Source organism: Siphateles boraxobius, unplaced genomic scaffold, assembly GCF_051911475.1.
Source record: "Siphateles boraxobius isolate OS27281-9 unplaced genomic scaffold, OSU_SipBor_1 68, whole genome shotgun sequence".
Lineage (NCBI taxonomy): Eukaryota > Metazoa > Chordata > Actinopteri > Cypriniformes > Leuciscidae > Siphateles > Siphateles boraxobius.
In genome coordinates, this window is record NW_027509195.1 from 12244072 (window position 1) to 12265790 (window position 21719).

General features: G+C 36.0%; 1 protein-coding gene across 1 annotated transcript in view; it reads right to left on the minus strand.

Annotated features, from left to right (window-relative positions):
- Positions 1 to 252: 252 nt before the first annotated feature.
- rundc3b (RUN domain containing 3b) overlaps positions 253 to 21719 on the minus strand; it is a 31693-nt gene continuing 10226 nt past the window's right edge. Inside the window, exons 3-11 of the mRNA XM_077214815.1 lie at positions 18333 to 18466; positions 16443 to 16528; positions 15153 to 15242; positions 14771 to 14851; positions 14479 to 14650; positions 12972 to 13129; positions 5668 to 5814; positions 4577 to 4704; positions 253 to 2971 (exon numbers count right to left, since the gene is read on the minus strand). Coding sequence (XP_077070930.1) covers positions 2826 to 2971; positions 4577 to 4704; positions 5668 to 5814; positions 12972 to 13129; positions 14479 to 14650; positions 14771 to 14851; positions 15153 to 15242; positions 16443 to 16528; positions 18333 to 18466 — 1142 coding nt within the window. The 3' untranslated portion in view covers positions 253 to 2825. The remainder of the gene's footprint in view (positions 2972 to 4576; positions 4705 to 5667; positions 5815 to 12971; positions 13130 to 14478; positions 14651 to 14770; positions 14852 to 15152; positions 15243 to 16442; positions 16529 to 18332; positions 18467 to 21719) is intronic.

Consider the following 21719-nt stretch of genomic DNA (forward strand, 5'->3'; position numbering starts at 1 on the left):
CAAATGCTTTACATTTTCCAAAGTCTGCAGTTTACAACTTAGTACAGTGCCTGGCATACTGCATCCCACAATGCAATGTGCCACTCCTATTTCCAGTGTAATGAAAATCAGAATTTCAGCAATCTCTTGTTTACATTCTGTTTTTACACAATGCAATTAATTTGTATTGGTAATAAGACATTAAACACAGAATTAAACATGCGATGTGATAATGTTAATAGCCAACAAGACTAAATCAGCATTCAGCCAAGCTTGTATTTACATTTAAATTTATTGAAAAAACATGATCATAGATGAGGACATAGTGAAATTTGACTGAACATATTGAGGCTAAATTATAATGAATATATGATATTCATCTATGTGCCCTCATTCTCACCCCATTTATTTCTGTCACAGTGCAACAAAATTAAAGAGAAAAAAAACTTAATCACAAAAACAGATTTAAAAAAAGTTAAGAGGAACAAATACATTCAAAAATGTTTCAAACAAGTGTTAACTTTTCTCAAATTTAAGACAAAAAAACCTGAAAAATAACTTTAAATGCACATTCTAGATCAATCAGTGCTGTAGGGGCCATTTACACCACACCGTTTTTCAACGAAAAACAGAAAACTTTATTCATTTTAGCCATTCATTTAGTTGGAGTTTTGGGGGCCTAAAACCGCAAACTTTTTAAAATGGGTTTCAAAGGGAACATTTACATGACAACGAAACTGCATTTTCTGTTCTAAATACAGAAAAGTTTTTCCTGTGCGTTTTCCGTGTAGAGACGACAACGTTGTCAAACAATCCCCGTTCATACGAATCCGCAAAAACTATTAAAGTAGTACATCTTTGTCATGTAAAAATGTACTGGGCGTCTGAAAAGACTAGCTCTGAACAGTGTAAAACATGCGTATCACATGTAAAACGTATTTCTGTGGACAATGAACATGGATGTTCAGCAAGGCAACATACAAGACAACAAGACTATTTCAAACGAGAGGCAACAAAGGGAATTCTGGATATGTGTTTCCCTGGAATTTCTGTCAGTAGTCCGCTGATGATGAGTAATCATATTTCTTAATATATTCAATTATTTTCATAAACAACTCATGGCTTGGCATGCCTCTGTTTTTTGTATGATTAAATCACACTAGTTAAATTAAATGTTAATTATTTTTGTAATTATCAGCAGCAGTATTAAAAGTGGTCCATTTAATTTGAACTTCAAAAACAACAATTAATTCTAAAATTAAACCATTTATAAAAGGGTTCAGACTGGGGCTGATGAATGATTCAAATGTATTAAAACCTAATGAAATACTGTATGTTCATTAAAACATGCTAATTTAGTAACCAAACCACGTATGTAGAAAAGCCTCCTAAGAAAAAGAATTTAAAAGGCATTACATTTTTGTGGCAAATGGGTAAAGCAAAATCTTATTGAACATAACTGGCCTATAGTCCACAGCTCCATTAAAAAGTCGAGATTTGCAAAAACAAAGTGGTACTTTAAACTTGAATTGCTCTGGAGGTTGGAAAATTACAGCATTTACTTACAAATTCCCCATTAAATTTCTAACCCTACTTCTGACGATTACAAATTAAGTTACAAGATCTTCGCTGTAGGTTCTGAATACAATTTGTTCCAGTCTAATGTACATCATATTATTTACCATCCAAACTTCTTTTTTATTATAAAAATGCAAGGCAATGCTTTACACCAGCGCACATTAGCCACTATCTATGAGTGATGGTGGGAAAAAGTGCAAAACTGATGTTTGAGTGCTGTATGAATATGTAAATCATATTCATAACTCATGAATATGGAAGACCTCTCCATGTAAGAGGCCAGAGTGAATCTCAAACACTTCTGTTAAAATCCAGAGACAGGAAAAGAAAAGAAAAAAGTATTAACATCCACATTAAGCACACCAGAGAACTGTCTGAAATCACATCCCTCTTGCACCCTAAAAAGACAAAAGATGGGAAGTGAACAAAGCAATATTTGTTGTTCACACTTCTGTCATAATCGTAAAATTGTATATTATTAGAGCTCCATCATCCAATTTTTTCCATTCTAATACAGAACACCCACTTCTCACAATCCCAACTATTTCAAATGGATAAAATTGACACATTCGAAATGTTTTTCTTTTTGAATATCACAGCTATACATTTATGTTAACATTTTTAAGGCTGTTTTAAAAAGGCTAGTTAGCAATGCATTTAATTAAATCAAATGAAATAATGAAACATCGTCATAAATTGGCCGTTGGCACAGACAACTCCAATTTCCTAAATATCTGTGCTAGTATAGCTGTGATGTGCTATGATGTGTGAGAATTTTGCAGGATAGGGCCACTGAAGGCCAGTCAGAGTTTAGTAGGGATCAATGACCCTATGTTAAGGACAAATTAAGAACAGGAGCACAAAAATAAAACAGCAGGAAAAGCTTTGTCTATGGCCTTTGCAAAAACAGCAGTCATTTGAACTGGGTAGGTTGCTATTCCACAAATAGCTGAAATTCACTGATGTCCTGAGTCAAGATTGTCATTCATCGTGATTCATTATGCTCAACATTCACTAATGCTTACGCTAGCTATGGACTTCAACGACCAAATGTTCACATTTGAAAATTAAACTGCACTTGAAATGAAACTAAAACCAGTCAGGACAGCATTGGGATGTCATCCATTCTCTCCAATGTCTCTTAGAAGTTCTGAAGATGGTACAGATGGGTAGATTTTCATTTCTTCTACTTAATTTGAAGCCCACACCATCTCAAGCAGGTCGGTGTGTTTGTGTGTGCGTGTATATGTCCATACTTGTCTCTGTGTTCAGGACGGGGTCAGTCCTGGGCTGGTCATGTCTGTTGTTGGACTGGCCAGATACTCACTGGACTTCAGACTGGCCAGAGATTTGTAACTGGCCACTGAGGTTAACGAGCCACACAAACCCCTTAGAGATGGAGTATCCTCTTTCCCTGTGAAAACACATATACACACTGTAGTAGAGTGTGGAGACATTACTAATATCATTTCACAAGGCTCATGTTATTAAAGAGGCAAAAGGACACAACATCTGAGCAACAGAGAGGAATATTTGTAGGGAATGATTTGATACTATTTCTGCAGTATGCTTTCTGTGTGCTGTGCAGAGTGTGTGAATGTTCTGTAGGCATGGGATATGTAATGACCTACTACAATTGCTACTGTAAAATGTGCAGTATACCAACAAAGACACGCAAGTTGTTATTGTTAACTAACTGAAAACTATTCAAAATAATTCTGGGTATGTGTTATACAGCTGAAATAATCAAATAAAATAAATAAAACAAATAAAATAAAAAAAGACAAAAAATAATAATAATAAAAACAATTGAATGAAAAACTAGGAAAAATTAGGAGAAACTGGAAAATTACAAATGCTGCCTTGGCAACTAGCTGAAAAAAAAAGTTGTTAAAATTACAAAATAAATAGAAATATAAAAAAATAATACAAGCACATAAAAACAAATAAAACTTGAATTAAAGTAAAATAATAAATTTAAAATAAAAGCCAATTTAAATATAAAAAAATACTAAAATACTAAAATAAGCAAAAAACAATGCAAACATATTTAGCATATTTTAGGACCATTAACTTTTCCATATTTTTTTATTTATATATACATTTTATAAATCGCATTCTAATTTAAAAAAGGTATTTATTTATACATTATTTTATTGTTTATTCGTTATTATTTGTACTCCCTGCTTAACTGTCACTGTCCAACCATTGGGACGTTTGCCATGATACATTTAAAAATTATATCTTAGTCTAAACCTAAAGTAATATTTACAAACAATATATCATTTGCAAGCTTACAATATCTGGTTTTCATATTTGGTGTCTGATGTAAAATTCAAAATGACACAGGAACAGTAATTTATTAATTTGAAACAAGTACTGTATATTTTCAGACTTGTGTTCAGGCGTGTTCATTTTTTTTTAATGGCGATGAATATGAGAAATCATGAAATAATGGTAGAAAAGTCTGAAAATGTTTTAAATATAAAGAAAAAAATGATAGATTTTCCATTTGTGATGCACATGCATCCATGTTCTTTCCACGTCTTTTATGTTTGTTAGAGGTTAAATATAAATCAAATACTGTCCATACTACTTCTGAATAGGATTTTTACTTCATAAATTGTATAAAAATTATGGAAATATATGGTTCAGATTACTCAAACCATTATATGGAAACTGGCCACCAATGGAGCCTGGATGTTATCTAGTGGAAACGTTTGGTACTGCGCCCCAAACAAAATCTTACTGAAAGCACATTTTCTGAGATATCAACATAAAATTTGGAACAGAACTTTGATTTTCTTGCAGTTTTAGTAAAATAAATATTTGTTAATTAAAAAAAATTATATTCTACATTTTCATAAACTTTCACTACTACAATAATCTGCCATTTGTCTACCAAAGTCTGTACTCCAAAGTATTCAAGATTTATAACAATTTAAAGTGGAAATGTCATTTTGGGTTCGTTATCAGAGAATGATGTCACTATAGCTGACTCATAACACACATCACAAACCTTCTCTGTGCCAATGTGTGAGTCCTGCCTTGCCGTCCAGACTGTGAGGGTTCAGTTGTGCTGGATCGAAAGACATCTGAGAGAGACTCATATCTGCCGAAAGCTGCTCCAAACTCTGGAAGCTTTTCCTGTAGACACAGTCACGGGTTATAAAATATAAAAAATTATATTTTGCTTAAAAAAATCATCTAGATTTCTTACAACATGATGTTATATAAAAAAATTATGTTAATATTTATTATAAAAAAAATTAAACTTTTAAATGAAAAATAATTAAAATGTTTATATACAAATTTTTAACATTTTAACAATGTGCTGCATAAATTTTTTTAGAATGTTATATTAAAATACTTTCTTACATATTATAATATATAAACAATTATTTAATATAGAAATTACGTAGCTAATTTTTTTTTTATAAATTATAAGTTTTTAGATTTTTTGTATGCAGCCATCTGATAATAAAGGCTTTTTAATTTGAAAGAGTGCCATGGTCATCCTGAAGTTTTCTTTGATGGACTAAAAAATATATAAAATATAAACAATTGTATAAAACAGTTGTGTATATAAATTGTATTAAATGTGTATAAATTATACAAGTAGTATATATGCCAAGTGATTAAAAAAATGTAATGCATTAAAAATAATACATTTCTGTAATGAACATTTAACAAGAATCCTCACTGGAAATAATGGGAGTTTTAAAAAAGGTCTAAACACATGACAGTAATGAAAACTTTGGGAGGAAATGTGCTTAATTGTCATGAAAATAATATTTGGAAATAACAATGAGAAATACCACTGTTACCGGTTTGGGTTACAATTAGATCAACCCATTTAATAACCCTCTGTAGGTTATCAATACATGACTGTAGAAAGTATGCCAATACTGTAATGAGATTTGAGAGCTGCAGACATGAGCTAAAACCAGAGCCTGAGAGCCATTGCTTCCTGAATCATTCACTGACCATGAGGAACTTGACTGGAATTCAATATTAGATGAGTTGTGGTGTGAAGCTTCATGTATCTCATAAGGATGTGTATAATCTGAGAGGATACATTTATTAAGTACAAAAACAGGAAGCACATACTCTTCCCATGGTCCTGTGCATTTCCTGTACAGGAGCGTATCTAATGCAACAGCATTGGTATCCAAGGTGCCAGGTGAGGGCCATTGGTTTGTCAGGTGCGAGGTAAGCTCCTGTCTGGAACGCATGTCGTGGTTCTTCAACACCGTCCTGGGGGAACAAAAATTAACATTTAAAGAGACAGTGATAAAAAGCCACACAAAAAACAGTATGAATAAATACACTCACTCGCCACTTTATTAGGTACACCCGTTCAACTGCTCATTAAAGCAAATATCTAATCAGCCAATCACAGCAACTCAATGCATTTAGGCATGATCAAGATGATCTGCTGAAGTTCAAACTGAGCATCAGAATGGGAAAGAAAGGTGATTTAAGTGACTTTGAACGTGGTATGGTTGTTGGTGCCAGACGGGCTGGACTGAGTATTTCAGAAACTGCTGATCTACTGGGATTTTCATGCACAACCATCTCTAGGGTTTACAGAGAATGATCAGAAAAAAGGAAAAATATACACTGAGCGACAGTTCTGTGAGTGAAATGCCTTGTTGATGCCAGAGGTCAGAGCTCAATGGCCAGACTGGTTCAGCTGATAGAAAGTACCTCAAATAATCTCTCGTTACAACCGAGGTCTGCAGAAGAGCATCTCTAAACACACAACATGTCGAACCTTGAAGCAGAAGAGCATTTCTGAACACACAACATGTCGAACCTTGAAGCAGAAGAGCATCTCTAAACACACATGTCGAACCTTGAAGCAGAAGAGCATCTCTAAACACACATGTCGAACCTTGAAGCAGAAGAGCATCTCTGAACACACACAACATGTCGAACCTTGAACCAGAAGAGCATCTCTGAACACACAACATGTCCAACCTTGAACCAGAAGAGCATCTCTGAACACACAACATGTCCAACCTTGAACCAGAAGAGCATCTCTGAACACACAACATGTCCAACCTTGAAGCAGAAGACACACCGGTAACACTCCTGTCAGCTGAGAACAGGAAACTGAAGCAATTTACTCAGGCTCAACTAAATCAGACAATAGAAGATTGGAAATACATTGTCTGGTCTGATGAGTCTCAATTTCTGCTGCGACATTTAGATGATGGGGTCAGAATTTGCCGTAAAAAACATGAAAGCATGGATCCATTCTTTGGGCCTCTTAGTACCAATTGAGCATCGTTTAAACGCCACAGACTACCTGAGTATTGTTGCTGACCATGTCCATCCCTTTATGACCACAGTGGACCCGTCTTCTGATGACTGCTTACAGCAGGATAACACGCCATGTCACAAAGATTTAATCATCTCAAACTGGTTGCTTGAACATGACTATGAGTTCTCTAAACTAAAATGGCCTCCACAGTCACCAGATCTCAATCCAATAGAGCAGCTTTGGGATGTGGTGGAACAGGAGATTCGCATCGTGGATGTTCAGCCGAAAAATCTGCAGCAACTGCATGATGCTATCATGTCAATATAGACCAAAATCTCTGAGAAATGTTTCCAGCACCTCGTTGAATTTATGCCATGAAGAATTAAGGCAGTTAAGGCAAAAGTGAGTCTAAACTGGTACTAGCAAGGTGTGCCTAATAAAGTGGGTGGTGTGTGTATATATAACCCATCTTTATTCACCAGTCACTGATCAAAATTCACAATCTGGAACATGGCATTTAATGTAAAATATTCTCATCCATAAAAAGTTTCTTTATCCTCAGCAATTGGATTTCCAAACTGACCACTCAGCTGAAAAATCACTCAGGCGGTCTGCAAACACTCTCTGTATTGATTCAGCCAGACGGACCTCTGCAGCTAATGCAGTGAAACACAAACAGCTTCACATGGACACGGACTTCCATAAACAACATATAAACTGCTTAAAAAGTTGTCTTTTATGACCAGATCTAAGCAGCTATTGCCAGACACAGACTGAAGACTCTGTTCTAGGTCTGCATTGCAGCGAATGACCTTCATGATCCAATTAAACACCTCAGACCATCCTATGCCATCAGCGGCCGCTCTCCAGATCAAACTAGATCTTGCTGGAATTCTAACTAGTGTACTGCACACCGCATAGTATACAATACCCTTCAAAAGTTTGGAGTCAGAAAGAATCTTTTACTGTATTTTCAAAAAAAATTATTTGATCAAAAAAAACAGTAAAATTGTGGAATGCTATTACAATTTAAAATCACTGTTTTCTAATTTAATATATTTTAATATGTTATTCCTGTGATCCAAAGCTGAATTTTCATCATCATTACTTCAATGTCACATGATCCTTCAGAAATCATTCTAATATGCTGATTTGGTTCTCAAGAAACATTTATAATTATTATCATTATATTTTTTATTATTATTACATTATCAATATTATGTTAAAACCAGTTGTGCTGATTAAAATGTTTGTGGAAAAAATTTCTGGATTCTTTACTGAATAGAAAGTTAAAGAAAACTGCAATTACTTGAAATAGAAATCTTTTTAAACATTCTAAATTTCTTTATTGTCACTCTTGATCAATTTAATGTATCCTTGCTGAATAAAAGTATTAATTTCTTTAAAAGAAATTGTGCTAGATAGATAGATATGGACTTTTAGTTTGTTTGTCTTCAATCACCTGTTTCCTTTGCCCCAGTTTCCCGCCACGTTTGTCTCCTAGGTTTCTCGTTCTAGTTTGTCACTATGGTTACTCATCAGTCCCTCATTTGTTACACCTATCAATTTTGTTTGCTCTCAGTATTTATTTGCCTGTGTTTCTCTTCTTGGTTGTCAGTTCTCAATAATGCCTATGTTGACTTTTTTGGTGAAATGTTTCTTTTGTTAATAAAGTCTGTTTAATTAAATCTTCTTCATCATGCACTTTAATACACCACGCTTATCAAAAGCGTGACACTTCCCTGTTGTGCTTGATGGTAATGTTTGGCTTTGACTTAAAATCACAACATATTATAAGCGCATTCATATAAGTTTGATTTGTAAGAATAAATGGCAAGAAAAAAAAGTACATGGAAACTAATGCATTCTTTCTCCTTTCCTCTATTCTTTCATTCATTCCCTCTCATCGATCAAATCCTCTCCCCGCTTACATGCAGCAATAATCTATTCACTTATTTGCGTCTGTCTCCATAGCAACCCTGCTCTGGTCTATCTCGAGCAGACGGCTCTCCAGAGCTCAGCTGAACCGTGAACTCCAGCTGTCTGACAGAATGAGAGGAGAAACGAATCGGAAACGTTCAGAGATCATCCGTACCGACACTCTGCAGCCATGGAAAATGCTAAAGATTAAGTGTTCTTCAGCTACAGCATCTTGTGCAACTAAATTAAATGAACAGCATAATATCTGCATGATAAATGAGACCACACTGCAAAAATCTCTTCACAGGGAGACCAACTTTCCCCTTTCCATGAACACGAATCACCCATACAAAGGCAAATTAAGTGAACAGTTGCACTACTTTTGCATGCAGCATTTCATTGCAAAACCCAGTCTCATATTCACTAACAAACCACAAGTTTAATCATTCAATTCAAAGTGTGCCGAGATTGCCTAATACAAAAGCAAAATCAAAAAAAGGTCATTGAAACTAAAACTGGAAGTATAAAAATAAAAGCATATACAGTCATGCGCAAAAGTTTACTTACACCTTGGAGAATTTGCAAAATTTGGATTATTTTAACTTAAGAGGGATCATACAAAATGCATGTTATTTGTTATTTAGTACTGTCATGAATAATATATTTTACATAAACAATGTTTACCTATAGTCCACAAGACAAAATAAAAAAATAATAAAAAGTCCACAAGACGAATAAAAGTCCACAAGACAAAATACATACCCTTGATTCTTAATAACGTGTTTTTACCTAGATGATCCATGACTGTTTTTTGTTGTTTTGTAGTGGTTGCTAATGAGTCCCTTGTTTTCCTGAGCAGTAAAACTGCCCAAAATAAAAGCTGAAATTACATTCCGTGATGCTCCAGAATAAAACTTTTTGAATTTGAAGATCAGGGTCAGTTGTATTTATTTTGTCTTTTAGGAAACATGTATGTTGCTTCTGAATCTAAATGAAAAACTATGATCTTTAAACAAAATAAGAAAAATTTACACATCATCATCCTGTTCAAAAGTTTTTACCCCCCATGGATCATCTAGGACGACACAGTATTAGGAATCAAGGGTAAATAAACTTTTGAACGGGGTAATTTTTACAAATTAAACTTTTATTTTGTCTTGTGGATTATATGTAAACATCTTTCATGTAAAATATCGTATTCAGGACAAGTGCTAAATAAAAAAATAACATGCATTTTGTATGATCCCTTTTTTGTTAAAATAATTAACATTGTATATATATGTATGCGCGCGTGCGTGCGTGTGTGTGTGTGTGTGTGGGGGGGCATGCAGTGGTGTTCTGAAATGAGGAGGCAAAGTCCTCAGTTTTTTAATAAATCAAATGTAAGTTCATATCCCAGATACACTTAATGTTGCCACATTTTCCTGGTTAAATACATACATAACATCAAAAAGAAAGAAAAAAGAAACTAAATACAACTCTATTTTGTATTTCTACATTAACAATGTTATTAATTGTTCTTGTTTATCAAAACCAAGCAAGCATAAATCTCATCAAGTTAATGTTTTCAAGCATTTTTACATTTATTCCAAAATAATATCTAAAGGCAGTAATAATTTAAACAATACATTTTATTTGTGAACTGATGCTCAGCTGTTCTTTTTAATAGTCAACTTATTTTCGGATCATTAGTTTTCAAGCTCGGTAAAGACTGGTCACAGACACAAACACAAAGATGTTCCTTTAATTTCCCCAAGTTGATTGCTTACTAAAACACCCCACAGTCATCATGCTTTCGGGCCATTTGAAATTTGATTTTGATGTGACATAGGATTTATCACACAAACCAATAGTATCCAATCATAGCACGATGGAGGCATTGCCTCCTCTCACGTGACTTTCCCCCATTCGTTCTCAATTACCCCCCACTAAACCCACGCACGCTTTAGGGGGTCCGTTAAAACTCAATGGGCTCAGGGGAGGCAAGAGAGACGCGACGACCCGCTGTAACATCGCTGTTGGACAGTGTTCTTTAGAAAAACGAGTAATGACTTTTTAATTCACATTTTGGAATTTTTCCATTGTTCTATTTTTTTAATATGGATTCATTTTGTCATCCAATTTTTTGAGGAGACACTGCCTCCCTTGCCACCTCAGAGAAAACGTGTGTGTATATATATATATATATATATATATATATACACACACTACAATTCAAAAGTTTGGGGTTCAATTCGATTTTTTCTTTTTATAAAGAAATGAATACTTTTCTTCAGAAAGGACACATGAAATTGATCAAAAGTGTCATGACAGTAAAGACATTTATAATAATGCAAAATATTTCTTTTTTAATTAAATGCTTTTCTCTTGAACTTTCAAAGAATCCTGAAAAAAATTAATCACAGTTTGCACAAAAATATGAAGACTGGAGTAATGATGCTAAAAATTCAGCTTCGATCACAGGAATAAATTACACTTTACTATATATTCACATAGAAAAGAGCGGTTTTAGATTGAAATAATATTTCACAAAATTACTGGGTTTGTTTTGTATTTTTAATCAAATAAATGCAGCCTTGGTGAGCAGAAGAGACTTCTTTTAAAAACATTAAAAATCTCACCGACCCCAAACTTTTGAACAGCAGTGTATATATACACACACATACATATATATATATACAGGTCCTTTTCAAAAAATTTGCATATTGTGATAAAGTTAATTATTTTCCATAATGTAATGATAAAAATTAAACTTTCATATATTTTAGATTCATTGCACACCAACTGAAATATTTCAGGTCTTTTATTGTTTTAATACTGATGATTTTGGCATACAGCTCATGAAAACCCAAAATTCCTATCTCAAAAAATTAGCATATCATGAAAAGGGTCTCTAAACGAGCTATTAACCTAATCATCTGAATCAACTAATTAGCTCTAAACACCTGCAAAAGATTCCTGAGACTTTTAAAAACTCCCAGCCACTGAAATACCAGAAACAGCGGCAGAAGCGCCTGACCTGGGCTACAGAGAAGCAGCACTGGACTTCAGGTATTTTGGCATTTCCTTCTCCCCAGTCTTCCTCCAGACTCTGGCACCTTGATTTCCGAATGACATGCAAAATTTGCTTTCATCCGAAAAAAGTACTTTGGACCACTGAGCAACAGTCCAGTGCTGCTTCTCTGTAGCCCAGGTCAGGCGCTTCTGCCGCTGTTTCTGGTTCAAAAGTGGCTTGACCTTGGGAATGCGGCACCTGTAGCCCATTTCCTGCACACACCTGTGCACGGTGGCTCTGGATGTTTCTACTCCAGACTCAGTCCACTGCTTCCGCAGGTCCCCCAAGGTCTGGAATCGGTCCTTCTCCACAATCTTCCTCAGGGTCCGGTCACCTCTTCTCGTTGTGCAGCGTTTTTGCCACAATTTTTCCTTCCCACAGACTTCCCACTGAGGTGCCTTGATACAGCACTCTGGGAACAGCCTATTTGTTCAGAAATTTCTTTCTGTGTCTTACCCTCTTGCTTGAGTGTGTCAATGATGGCCTTCTGGACAGCAGTCAGGTCGGCAGTCTTACCCATGATTGCGGTTTTGAGTAATGAAACAGGCTGGGAGTTTTTAAAAGCCTTAGGGATCTTTTGCAGGTGTTTAGAGCTAATTAGTTGTTTCATATGATTAGGTTAATAGCTCGTTTAGAGACCCTTTTCATGATATGCTAATTTTTTGAGATAGGTATTTTGGGTTTTCATGAGCTATATGCCAAAATAATCAGTGTTAAAACAATAAAAGACCTGAAATATTTCAGTTGGTGTGCAATTAATCTAAAATATATGAAAGTTTAATTTTTATCATTACATTATGAAAAATAATGAACTTACATTTATTCATTCATTCATTTAGCTGACGCTTTTATCCAAAGCGACTTACAATTGCTATATTTCAGAGGTCGCACGCCTCTGGAGCAACTAGGGGTTAAGTGTCTTGCTCAGGGACACACTGGCGTCTCACAGTGGATTCGAACCCGGGTCTCTCACACCAAAGGCATGTGTCGTATCCACTGCGCCATCACCACCCATATCACAATATGCTAATTTTTTGAGAAGGACCTGTGTATATATATATATATATATATATATATATATATATATACATACATACATACACACACATTCAGTATAAAATAGTAAAATACTAAATATAAAATAGTAAAATAACACCAGTTCAAACTTACAGCTGATCCTGCAGCTCCAGTATGATGATCTCCAGCTGTTCTTTCTCCCGTTTGTGGCTGATTTCCGTGTCTTTGAGCCGCTGCAGTAGAGATTTATTCTGAGAGACAGACTCGGACAGCTGAGCTTCCCTCAGACGCACCAGCTCTTCCAGATAACCCTAAACAATTAGAATAGTTCATGCAATCCGTGTCAGTGTTTCATTTATATCATCCCCCCAGGACGTCTCTTATCTAACACACCTGACTGAACTCATCCACTCATCAGTTCAGACCATACAGACCCCATGACCTGATTTGAGGGTGTCAGACTAGATACTTAAAATTAGGAGCTCTGAGAATCACTGATCTAGAAACAGCACTCAGTTTAACATTCAAAGATCAGCACACAGGATATGGAAAACTAGGTTACTGCTTCTGCATATGGCACAGTATATATTCTACATGACATTATACATTTTTTTTTATATATATGTAAACAGCATGCAACAAATCGTTTGCTTTTTTTTTGCTGTCCAATCATAAAATGTGTCAAAAAAAGAATACTTGGGGGAATGAAATGTAACTTAAATTTTTATGCCAATTTTAAAAAGAATAAGACTTTTGTAACATAAAAAAGTTTAAAAAAAAAGTGATTTAAATTATTAAATAATGAGGTTTTAACAACACATGCATATGCTCAGCATGGGCTGAGTGATGAAGATAAAGAAAATAATAAACTTTAGCCTTTTGATGATATTCAATATTCTAAAACAACTTAAAAGGATGATTTTTTGTTCAACAGTAGTTACCATTATTCTTACCACAAGTAAGAATAATAAACACAGTAAAGCCAGTAGTGAATCTGAATCAGTGTATACACTACAATTCAAAATGTTGGGGTCCGTAAGATTTAAAAAAAAAAAAGATTTTAATACTTTTATTCAGCACGGATTCATTAAATTGATTAAAAACAATAACAGTTAAGACTTTCACATTGTTATTAAAATATTTTTATTTCAAATAAATATTATTAAGCTCCTTTGAACTTTCTATTCATCAAAAAATCCTGAAAAAATACATCACCGTTTCCACAAAAATATTAAACAGCACATTTACAATAATAATAAATGTTTCTTGAGCAGCAAATCAGCATATTATAATGATTTCTGAAGGATCATGTGACACTGAAGACTTGAGTAATGATGCTGAAAATTCAGCTTTGCCCTCACAAGAATAAATTACATTTTAAAATATATTACAATAGCGAATAGATATTTAAAATTGTAATCATATTTATAAAAATATTTCTGAAGTTTTGATCAAATAAAATGCAGACATTTTTAATGCAGCATGCCTGAAAGATTTTCATGCACAGCCAGTGATAACCAAGACAAATGGAAAGGGAAGCTCACAGCGTGCTTTGGTTGTGAACAATGAATTATGGCAAATGTAGTAGTAGATCATGTACAGACAGTAAACTATAAATACTGCATACAGCAGAAGCAGTATGATTAGTAACCGTCCTCACCTTCTGTTCCAGCACGACTCTGTATTTCTGCTCTAGTCTTTTGCTCTTGCTGTACCAGGTGCTCAGATCGGCCATCAGACTGGCAGCCATGTGGGATTCAGGAGTGCCTGCTTCACTGCCGCTGCTGCCCAGCGTTCTCATTTCCTCCTCGTCGCTGCTGATGCTGTCAGAACTACAGCACACACACAATGTATATAGAATGCATGATATACAATCGCATGCATTAAGAAGGTCTAAAGAATGTGGACAATGCCAGCATGTTTATAAGTGTGTTTTTGTGTAGCACTCTCACGTTTGTGTGAATTTAAGGTACGGCGTGTAGTCAATGACGACGGGACAGCTCTCATCCAGCACCTCCCCTTTCAGACAGAAACTGTCAATTGAAGATTGAGAATTTCAGCATAAGCCAACAAATGCACTTTAGTAGATGAGAACTGTGGGAGAGTATTACGGGATGTGATGATCCTACAAAACAATACAGAGGTTGTTCTCGGCATCTATATTTGTGTGCGTGTGCAAGTGTGTGTGTGTGTGTACAGGAGCGTGTGCGGCTCATGTCAGCAGGTGTTTATGGAGAACCACCCATTTAATGAATGATCAACATCCTGTCCTGCTGTGGCACAGCTGAATGTCACTGCCACCCACAGAAAGGAAGTGAATGAACATGAACGTACCTGAAGTCAATGGCATTCAGTCCAATCAGTGTATCTGCCAGAAGCCCCGCCTCCTCCCCGAGGACTATAGCCCCCTCGTCATAAAACCTCCTGACAAACACAAGACAGATCTTCAGCACACAAACTGATGAAGACCAGAGAAGAACAATTAGCAGCACTTTTATATGTCCATGATATTTTATTTGAATCATTTTAGAGAGACACACATTACCGTTTAAAGGTTTGGGGTCAGTAAGACTTTTTAAAATAAATAAATAATTTTAAATTGAAGGTGACAATAAAGACATTTACATTGTTATTTAATTAGTTTCTTATTTCAAATAAATGATGTTCATTGAATTTTCTATTCACCAAAGAATCCTAAAAAAATAAGAATTAAGCACCAACTGTTTTCAACATTGATAATAATAATAAATGTTTCTGAGCAGCAAATCAGCATATTAGAATGATATCTGAAGGATCATGTGACACTGAAGACTGGAGTAATGTTGCTGAAAATTCAGCTTTGGCATCACAGCAATAAATTACATTTTAAAATATATGTATATAGAAGACAGTTATTTTAAATTAAATAATATTTCACTTGATTGCTGTTTTTACTGTGATCAAATAAATGAAGCCCTTGTGAGCATGAGTGACTGCTTTCTAAAAAAAAACGATTCTATAAAAGAATAAATATATTGTTTCTATAAAAAAATACATTAAAACAATTTTGTTCACAAAGAGCAATATCACAAGCAAAAACATATTTTAAAAACATTTATATTCACAATAGAATTTTCATTATTCTAATATTTTATTCATTTCTATGACTTGCCCTTGCCTAAAATTGTAAATGTGATATTTTTTAGGTTTTCTACAATTATGAGAACCACATATCATTTCAGCACCAAAAACAAACTCTAAAAAAATGTTTAAATATTGACTTTTCTCAGATCTCCGACTGTTCAGGCAAACAGTTTTTCCATTGTTCCTGCCCACAAACTCGCATCAAAATAAGCAATATTTTGAAGGAACCGATAAATGGCTGACTTTAAGATGTCTCTGCATATTAAACTGGTATACATATTATACTGGCACAATACAATTTTGTTGACCCAAATTCTGTCTAATGTTTTTTGCCATATGGTGCTGTTTTTATTTTGGAGATGTCACCATGTTTAAACAGTGAGTGTTGTGGAGAGGTTGACCACACTTGACTTTGTAGAAAGATTTTATCTCAATCAACCTGCAATCAAATATGAGAGTCTCAGTGCGTGTGTCTGTGAGTGCTGCATAAAGTTACAGTACCTTGTATTTTTGAAGTCTCTCAGAGCTGCAGAGATGTATTCAGACAAACGCTTCTCCATTAACGCCACTCTAATCCAGGCACGACCCTGAGAGAGAGAACGAGAGAGTTGCTCTTACCTGTCAACCACAAAAGCCTTTAAAACGGAAGTAATTCAACTGAGTGAGGATACAGACCCCATTTATCCCTGATATTATGGAAACACATTTGAGCCGACTATGTGTCACAGCTGATCGCTTGTGATTGGATCACACAAGACACATGATAATACCAGATATAAACAAGACAGGTCTGCTCCGGGATGTCTTATTTCCTCTGGTTTTTGTTTGTGTACATTTTGTGATCATATGTGAGTGTTACTATTAAAGATCACTTTTATTAAATAAAATTAAATACAATAAAATATAAATATCAGATTGAAAACTTAAACTGAAATTTAAATTCTAAAATGAAAATTTTAAATGTTGCAGTTGCATTTGCAACAATCTAAAATAAACTGTAATAAATATAAAGCTTAACAGAAATATTTAAAAAAAAAAACTAATAAAAATGACAAAAGCACATAACAAAATTACTCAAACTAAAACTGAAAATATAAAAATAAAAGCTAATTCAAAATCTTAATAAATACTACTGCACTGTAAAATTAAAAAAATGAGTATTTTAATAGACATTATAATAATTATATAATACATTAATAAATTAATTAACACAATTGTTATATCATTATTGTTATTATTAAGAACAACTATAATTACTATTATCATTATTATTTTATTTTTATTTCATTTTACAGAACAACAATATTATTACAATAGTAACATTGATGGGTGCCTTCATTTCTTTGCTTTCAAGTGTTAAACCATTGAGCTTTTATTTTGACAGAAATATGCAATTTGATGATAGCACTAATGCTGCGTTCCAGACGAGTTTGGACGTGGAAATATCCCAAATTAAACCTCAGTGAGTTCCAGGCAATAAGACATCGCATTCACATGATGTTGCCACAACACAAGAGCATATCATTGTTTTTCTGTCAATTATGGCAAAAAACAGAATAAAAACAACATTAAATCGCTTTGAAAACAGCTGACGAAAATGTATTATTACATAAACTTAATGTCTAATGTTAAAGTTTGTTTTTATGTTTATGCTCATTAAAAGCAGGACTTGCCGACATATTGGAAGTGACGTTAAATTTTTCAGAGTTGTTCCAGACGTTATTTCCAAGAACAAGGTGGGAAAAATCCAAATTCCGAACTCAGTTTGGAACTCAGCATAACCCATATTACATTCTGACAACCATGCATTGTCAAAATTCATAAAGTTACCGATCAACTGGTGATTAACACCGTTTCAATGCCAATTGTTACTCGCATTTGGCGCTTTGAACCCTGGAGCTTATGGTCTAGAAACACGTTTTTTTAAAAGTTTAACGTATTTTAACTAGCGCGAGACACTGAAAAGACGCGAGACGCGGGCACAGCGGTTAAAAACGTCCGTCTAGTGCATGTTTATATTGAAAAATTCACACAAACGTTTGCAGTGGAATGGAAAAACACTGTGTGGAATGGAAAAACACACTCTGTGTGAACGGCCCCTAAGGGTGTCCCGCAGATGGTGCCGTGAGCTCGCGCAGCGCTGTCAGAATCAATCCGTGCATTAAATAAATGTATTAGAAAACATAATATTTTGCAGTTTATTTATTAGTAATTGTTTATGGTCATTTTATGATTTCAATCATCATACAACCCCTGTTTTTACTGTATTTTTCATCAAATAAATGCAGCCTTGTTGAGGATAAGAAAATTAAAAACATAAAAAAAATAAAAAATTAAAAACTTTTCACCTTCAGTGTAAAAATCCTAAAATACAGACATGTGAGTCCTGACCTTTGCTCTAGAGCTGCGGACGTTCTCCATGTTCTCGATGCTGTGGATGCAGCTGTGTGGGACTTTAATACACGCGACACGTATGTAATCCCAGAAACTGCGTGGGCTCTCGTAGCCAAACCAGCTGACCTGACCTACACAGAGAAAACACACACAATAAATGCGTGTAAAAGCAGTTTGATTATACAAGAACAATTATGCATTAATTCAGATGCAAAACTATTCTAGAAAAACAAACACTGTTTTTTTCTTTTGATTACATCCAGTTGCACTATGTTTTAGTGCAGTGGCATTCTGGGTATCTAAGCTGGTAATTGAAAGGGGTGAATCAGACAAGAGACAAGCTTCACAGTGATTTTTGGCCTTTTAAGATGTTTCTGAGAACATTCATAAACATAGAGAGAGATCAAGTAGAGCTGAAAGCCTGAAAATCAGCGATATGCAAGTGAGAGCTGTTGTGCAATGTGGCGAGAGTCGTCTGAGCTCTTCTAACCCAAAATGAGACATTATGCTGTATTTATACCTCATTACATCAGCCGTAGGTGTGGGACTCTTAGCAGCATGCAACACAGCATCAGTAATCGTGTGTTAAGCTTCTGGCATAACTCATTTCAACAGTTATTCTGATTATGTGTGTGTTGGGATATTATTATGTTGATCTCACAAATGAGGAAACATTCATCAGCTTTGACTTTATTAAAAGAGAAAAAAGAAAAAACTTGATAATCAACTTTTTATTCTGTTTTTAAAATGTACAGTACACATCAACAATAGACCTTGTTCAAAGCAGCGTCATCTTTGATTTTTAGGCTGTGAGGGATAGACATCCATCTCTTCAGTGGGTTGTACTGTTATTTAAAGCTACAATATGTAAGATTTTTGTAATAAAATGTTCAAAAATCAATTGCTCAGTGTGATATATTTCCTGCAGTTGTGAACTTACAATATCCTAAAAGCTCCCAAAGATTTTTAATTTCAGAGAAACTCCAATTTTAAATAATGGCTCGTCCATGTTCTCTTGTCTCCTGTCAATGACAATATCCGCGTTATCCCTGGTTTCCGCTCGTACTGGCATAGTAACCATGGCGACAGACAGATATCCAAATATACACAACAGCTACAAGTGTATGCACTATGCACGCACTATATACAGGATTCACCCAATTATACTTTATCGACACAAAGTCAAACAGCCACCCACAAAAAAGTCTATAAATATGCTGTCTTTGAGTTCACTTGAACAAGGGTTAAATTACTCGTCAGGCTACAAAAGAATACCATAATTCCTCCGTTCAATTAGGCCTAAGACATCGAGAGTCACGCAAACCTATAACAACCCAGCCACAACATATAATTGGGAATAAATAACATGACTTACTTTAACACATGGATTTCAAGGACTTCGCGCGCAGATCAATGGCCTCCAACGTTTATATTTTTTCTACGAATCTTTGAGTTAACATGTACTAAACATGATTGGACTTTGCACCGCAGCGCCACCACACCTTGATGCTCATGGCAAGAATAGCATGTATAGTTATCTTTATTGAAGTGAATTAGGTTTAAATGACCGTCATGCATGAATGAATTATATTTTTGCTATTTTACACACAATAAACCACAATGATCACATTATACAAAACTGAAATTGCACGTCAAAATAAAACAGTCAATATTTTTTGAGACCCCCCAAAATTTCACGAATCACGTTTACAGGGGAGCCCATGTCTTATTAATGGGAGCTGAGCTCCCCCGTAGTTCGCACTAAAACGACTCGGTTACTAACGTAACCTCGGTTCCCTGAGAGGAGGGAACGAGTATTGCGTAATGCTTACGCTATGGGAAAACTCCTTTTCTCGAGAAATATTGAAGTCTTTATGTAAAACGCATTGCAGCTGCACAGCATACAGCAATGAGCGAGGCAGCTCGGTCATTGGCTGTGCTGCGGCAACTTGCACGAACCAATGACGGGGCGACTCTGAACCCGCTTCCAATGAGCGTGCTTCGCGTCCACGCGCGTCAGAGCCCGCCAAGATGGCCGTCGTCTGAGTTCTTTAGGTTCAATCGACTGAAGCAAATTGACCAAGCACAAGCACGGCAGATTACGCAATACTCGTTCCCTCCTCTCAGGGAACCGAGGTTACGTTAGTAACCGAGTCGTTCCCTTTCGAGAGGTCTCTCCTATTGCGTAATGCTTACGCTATGGGAACGCCATGTAAAACGCCGTGCGTGCTGACTTCGCTCCTATTAAGCCGGAGGCCGGTGCCTGAGCTTTTGAGCGAAGTAATTATCCAACGAGCCAGCCGAAGGCGGGCTTTATAAAGGGACAACGTGGAACGGCCCAAAGGGCGTCCAAAGACACACACAAGCACATTTTTATGTACTGTCATGTATGAAAAATCCTCCACATCAGATGCAAAGATGTGATTCTATGAGGGAGGAGACAATGCTCAGCATGTACACACCCCAGCCTATGCATAGTTAGACCGACAGTATGTTAGAGTGCAATGAGGGGACCTGTAGGTTATAAAACCTGATAAATGTGGACGGTGAGGCCCAGCCTGCAGCCGCACAAATATCTTGAATGGGTATCCCACTCGACCACGCCCACGAGGAGGCCATGCCTCTCGTAGAGTGAGCTCTGATGCCCAAGGGGCACTGAAGGCCCTTGGCTTCATAAGCCAGCGCTATAGCATCAACTATCCAGCGCGATATTCTTTGCTTTGACACAGCCAGACCCTTAGTGCGGCCGCCAAAGCATACGAACAACTGCTCTGTCTGTCTGAACAGGGCAGAACGTTCCAAATATACTCTGAGTGCCCTGACCGGGCAGAGTAAATTAGCGTCACTTTCGTCTGCTGGGGACGATAGCGCGGCCAAAGATATCACCTGTGCTCTGAAAGGAGTAGAGAGCACTTTAGGAATATACCCGTGTCTTGGCCTGAGGACAACCCTGTTGTCGTTAGGTCCAAACTCCAGGCAGGTAGCGCTTGATGACAGCGCGTGCAGGTCGCCCACTCTCTTGACCGAGGCGAGAGCCAGCAAGAGAGCAGTTTTGAGCGAGAGCTGTTTAAGGTGCACAGTTCGGAGGGGTTCGAACGGGGCACGCTTAAGTGCGTCCAGGACTGTGGCCAGGTCCCAAATCGGCACCGAGGGGGGGCGTGGGGGATTTATCCTCCTGGCGCCCCTCAGGAAACGAACAACTAGGTAGTTTTTCCCTAGTGTGCGTCCTTCGACCGGTTCAAATATGCTGTCTTTGAGTTCACTTGAACAAGGGTTAAATTACTCGTCAGGCTACAAAAGAATACCATAATTCCTCCGTTCAATTAGGCCTAAGACATCGAGAGTCACGCAGACCTATAACAACCCAGCCACAACACATAATTG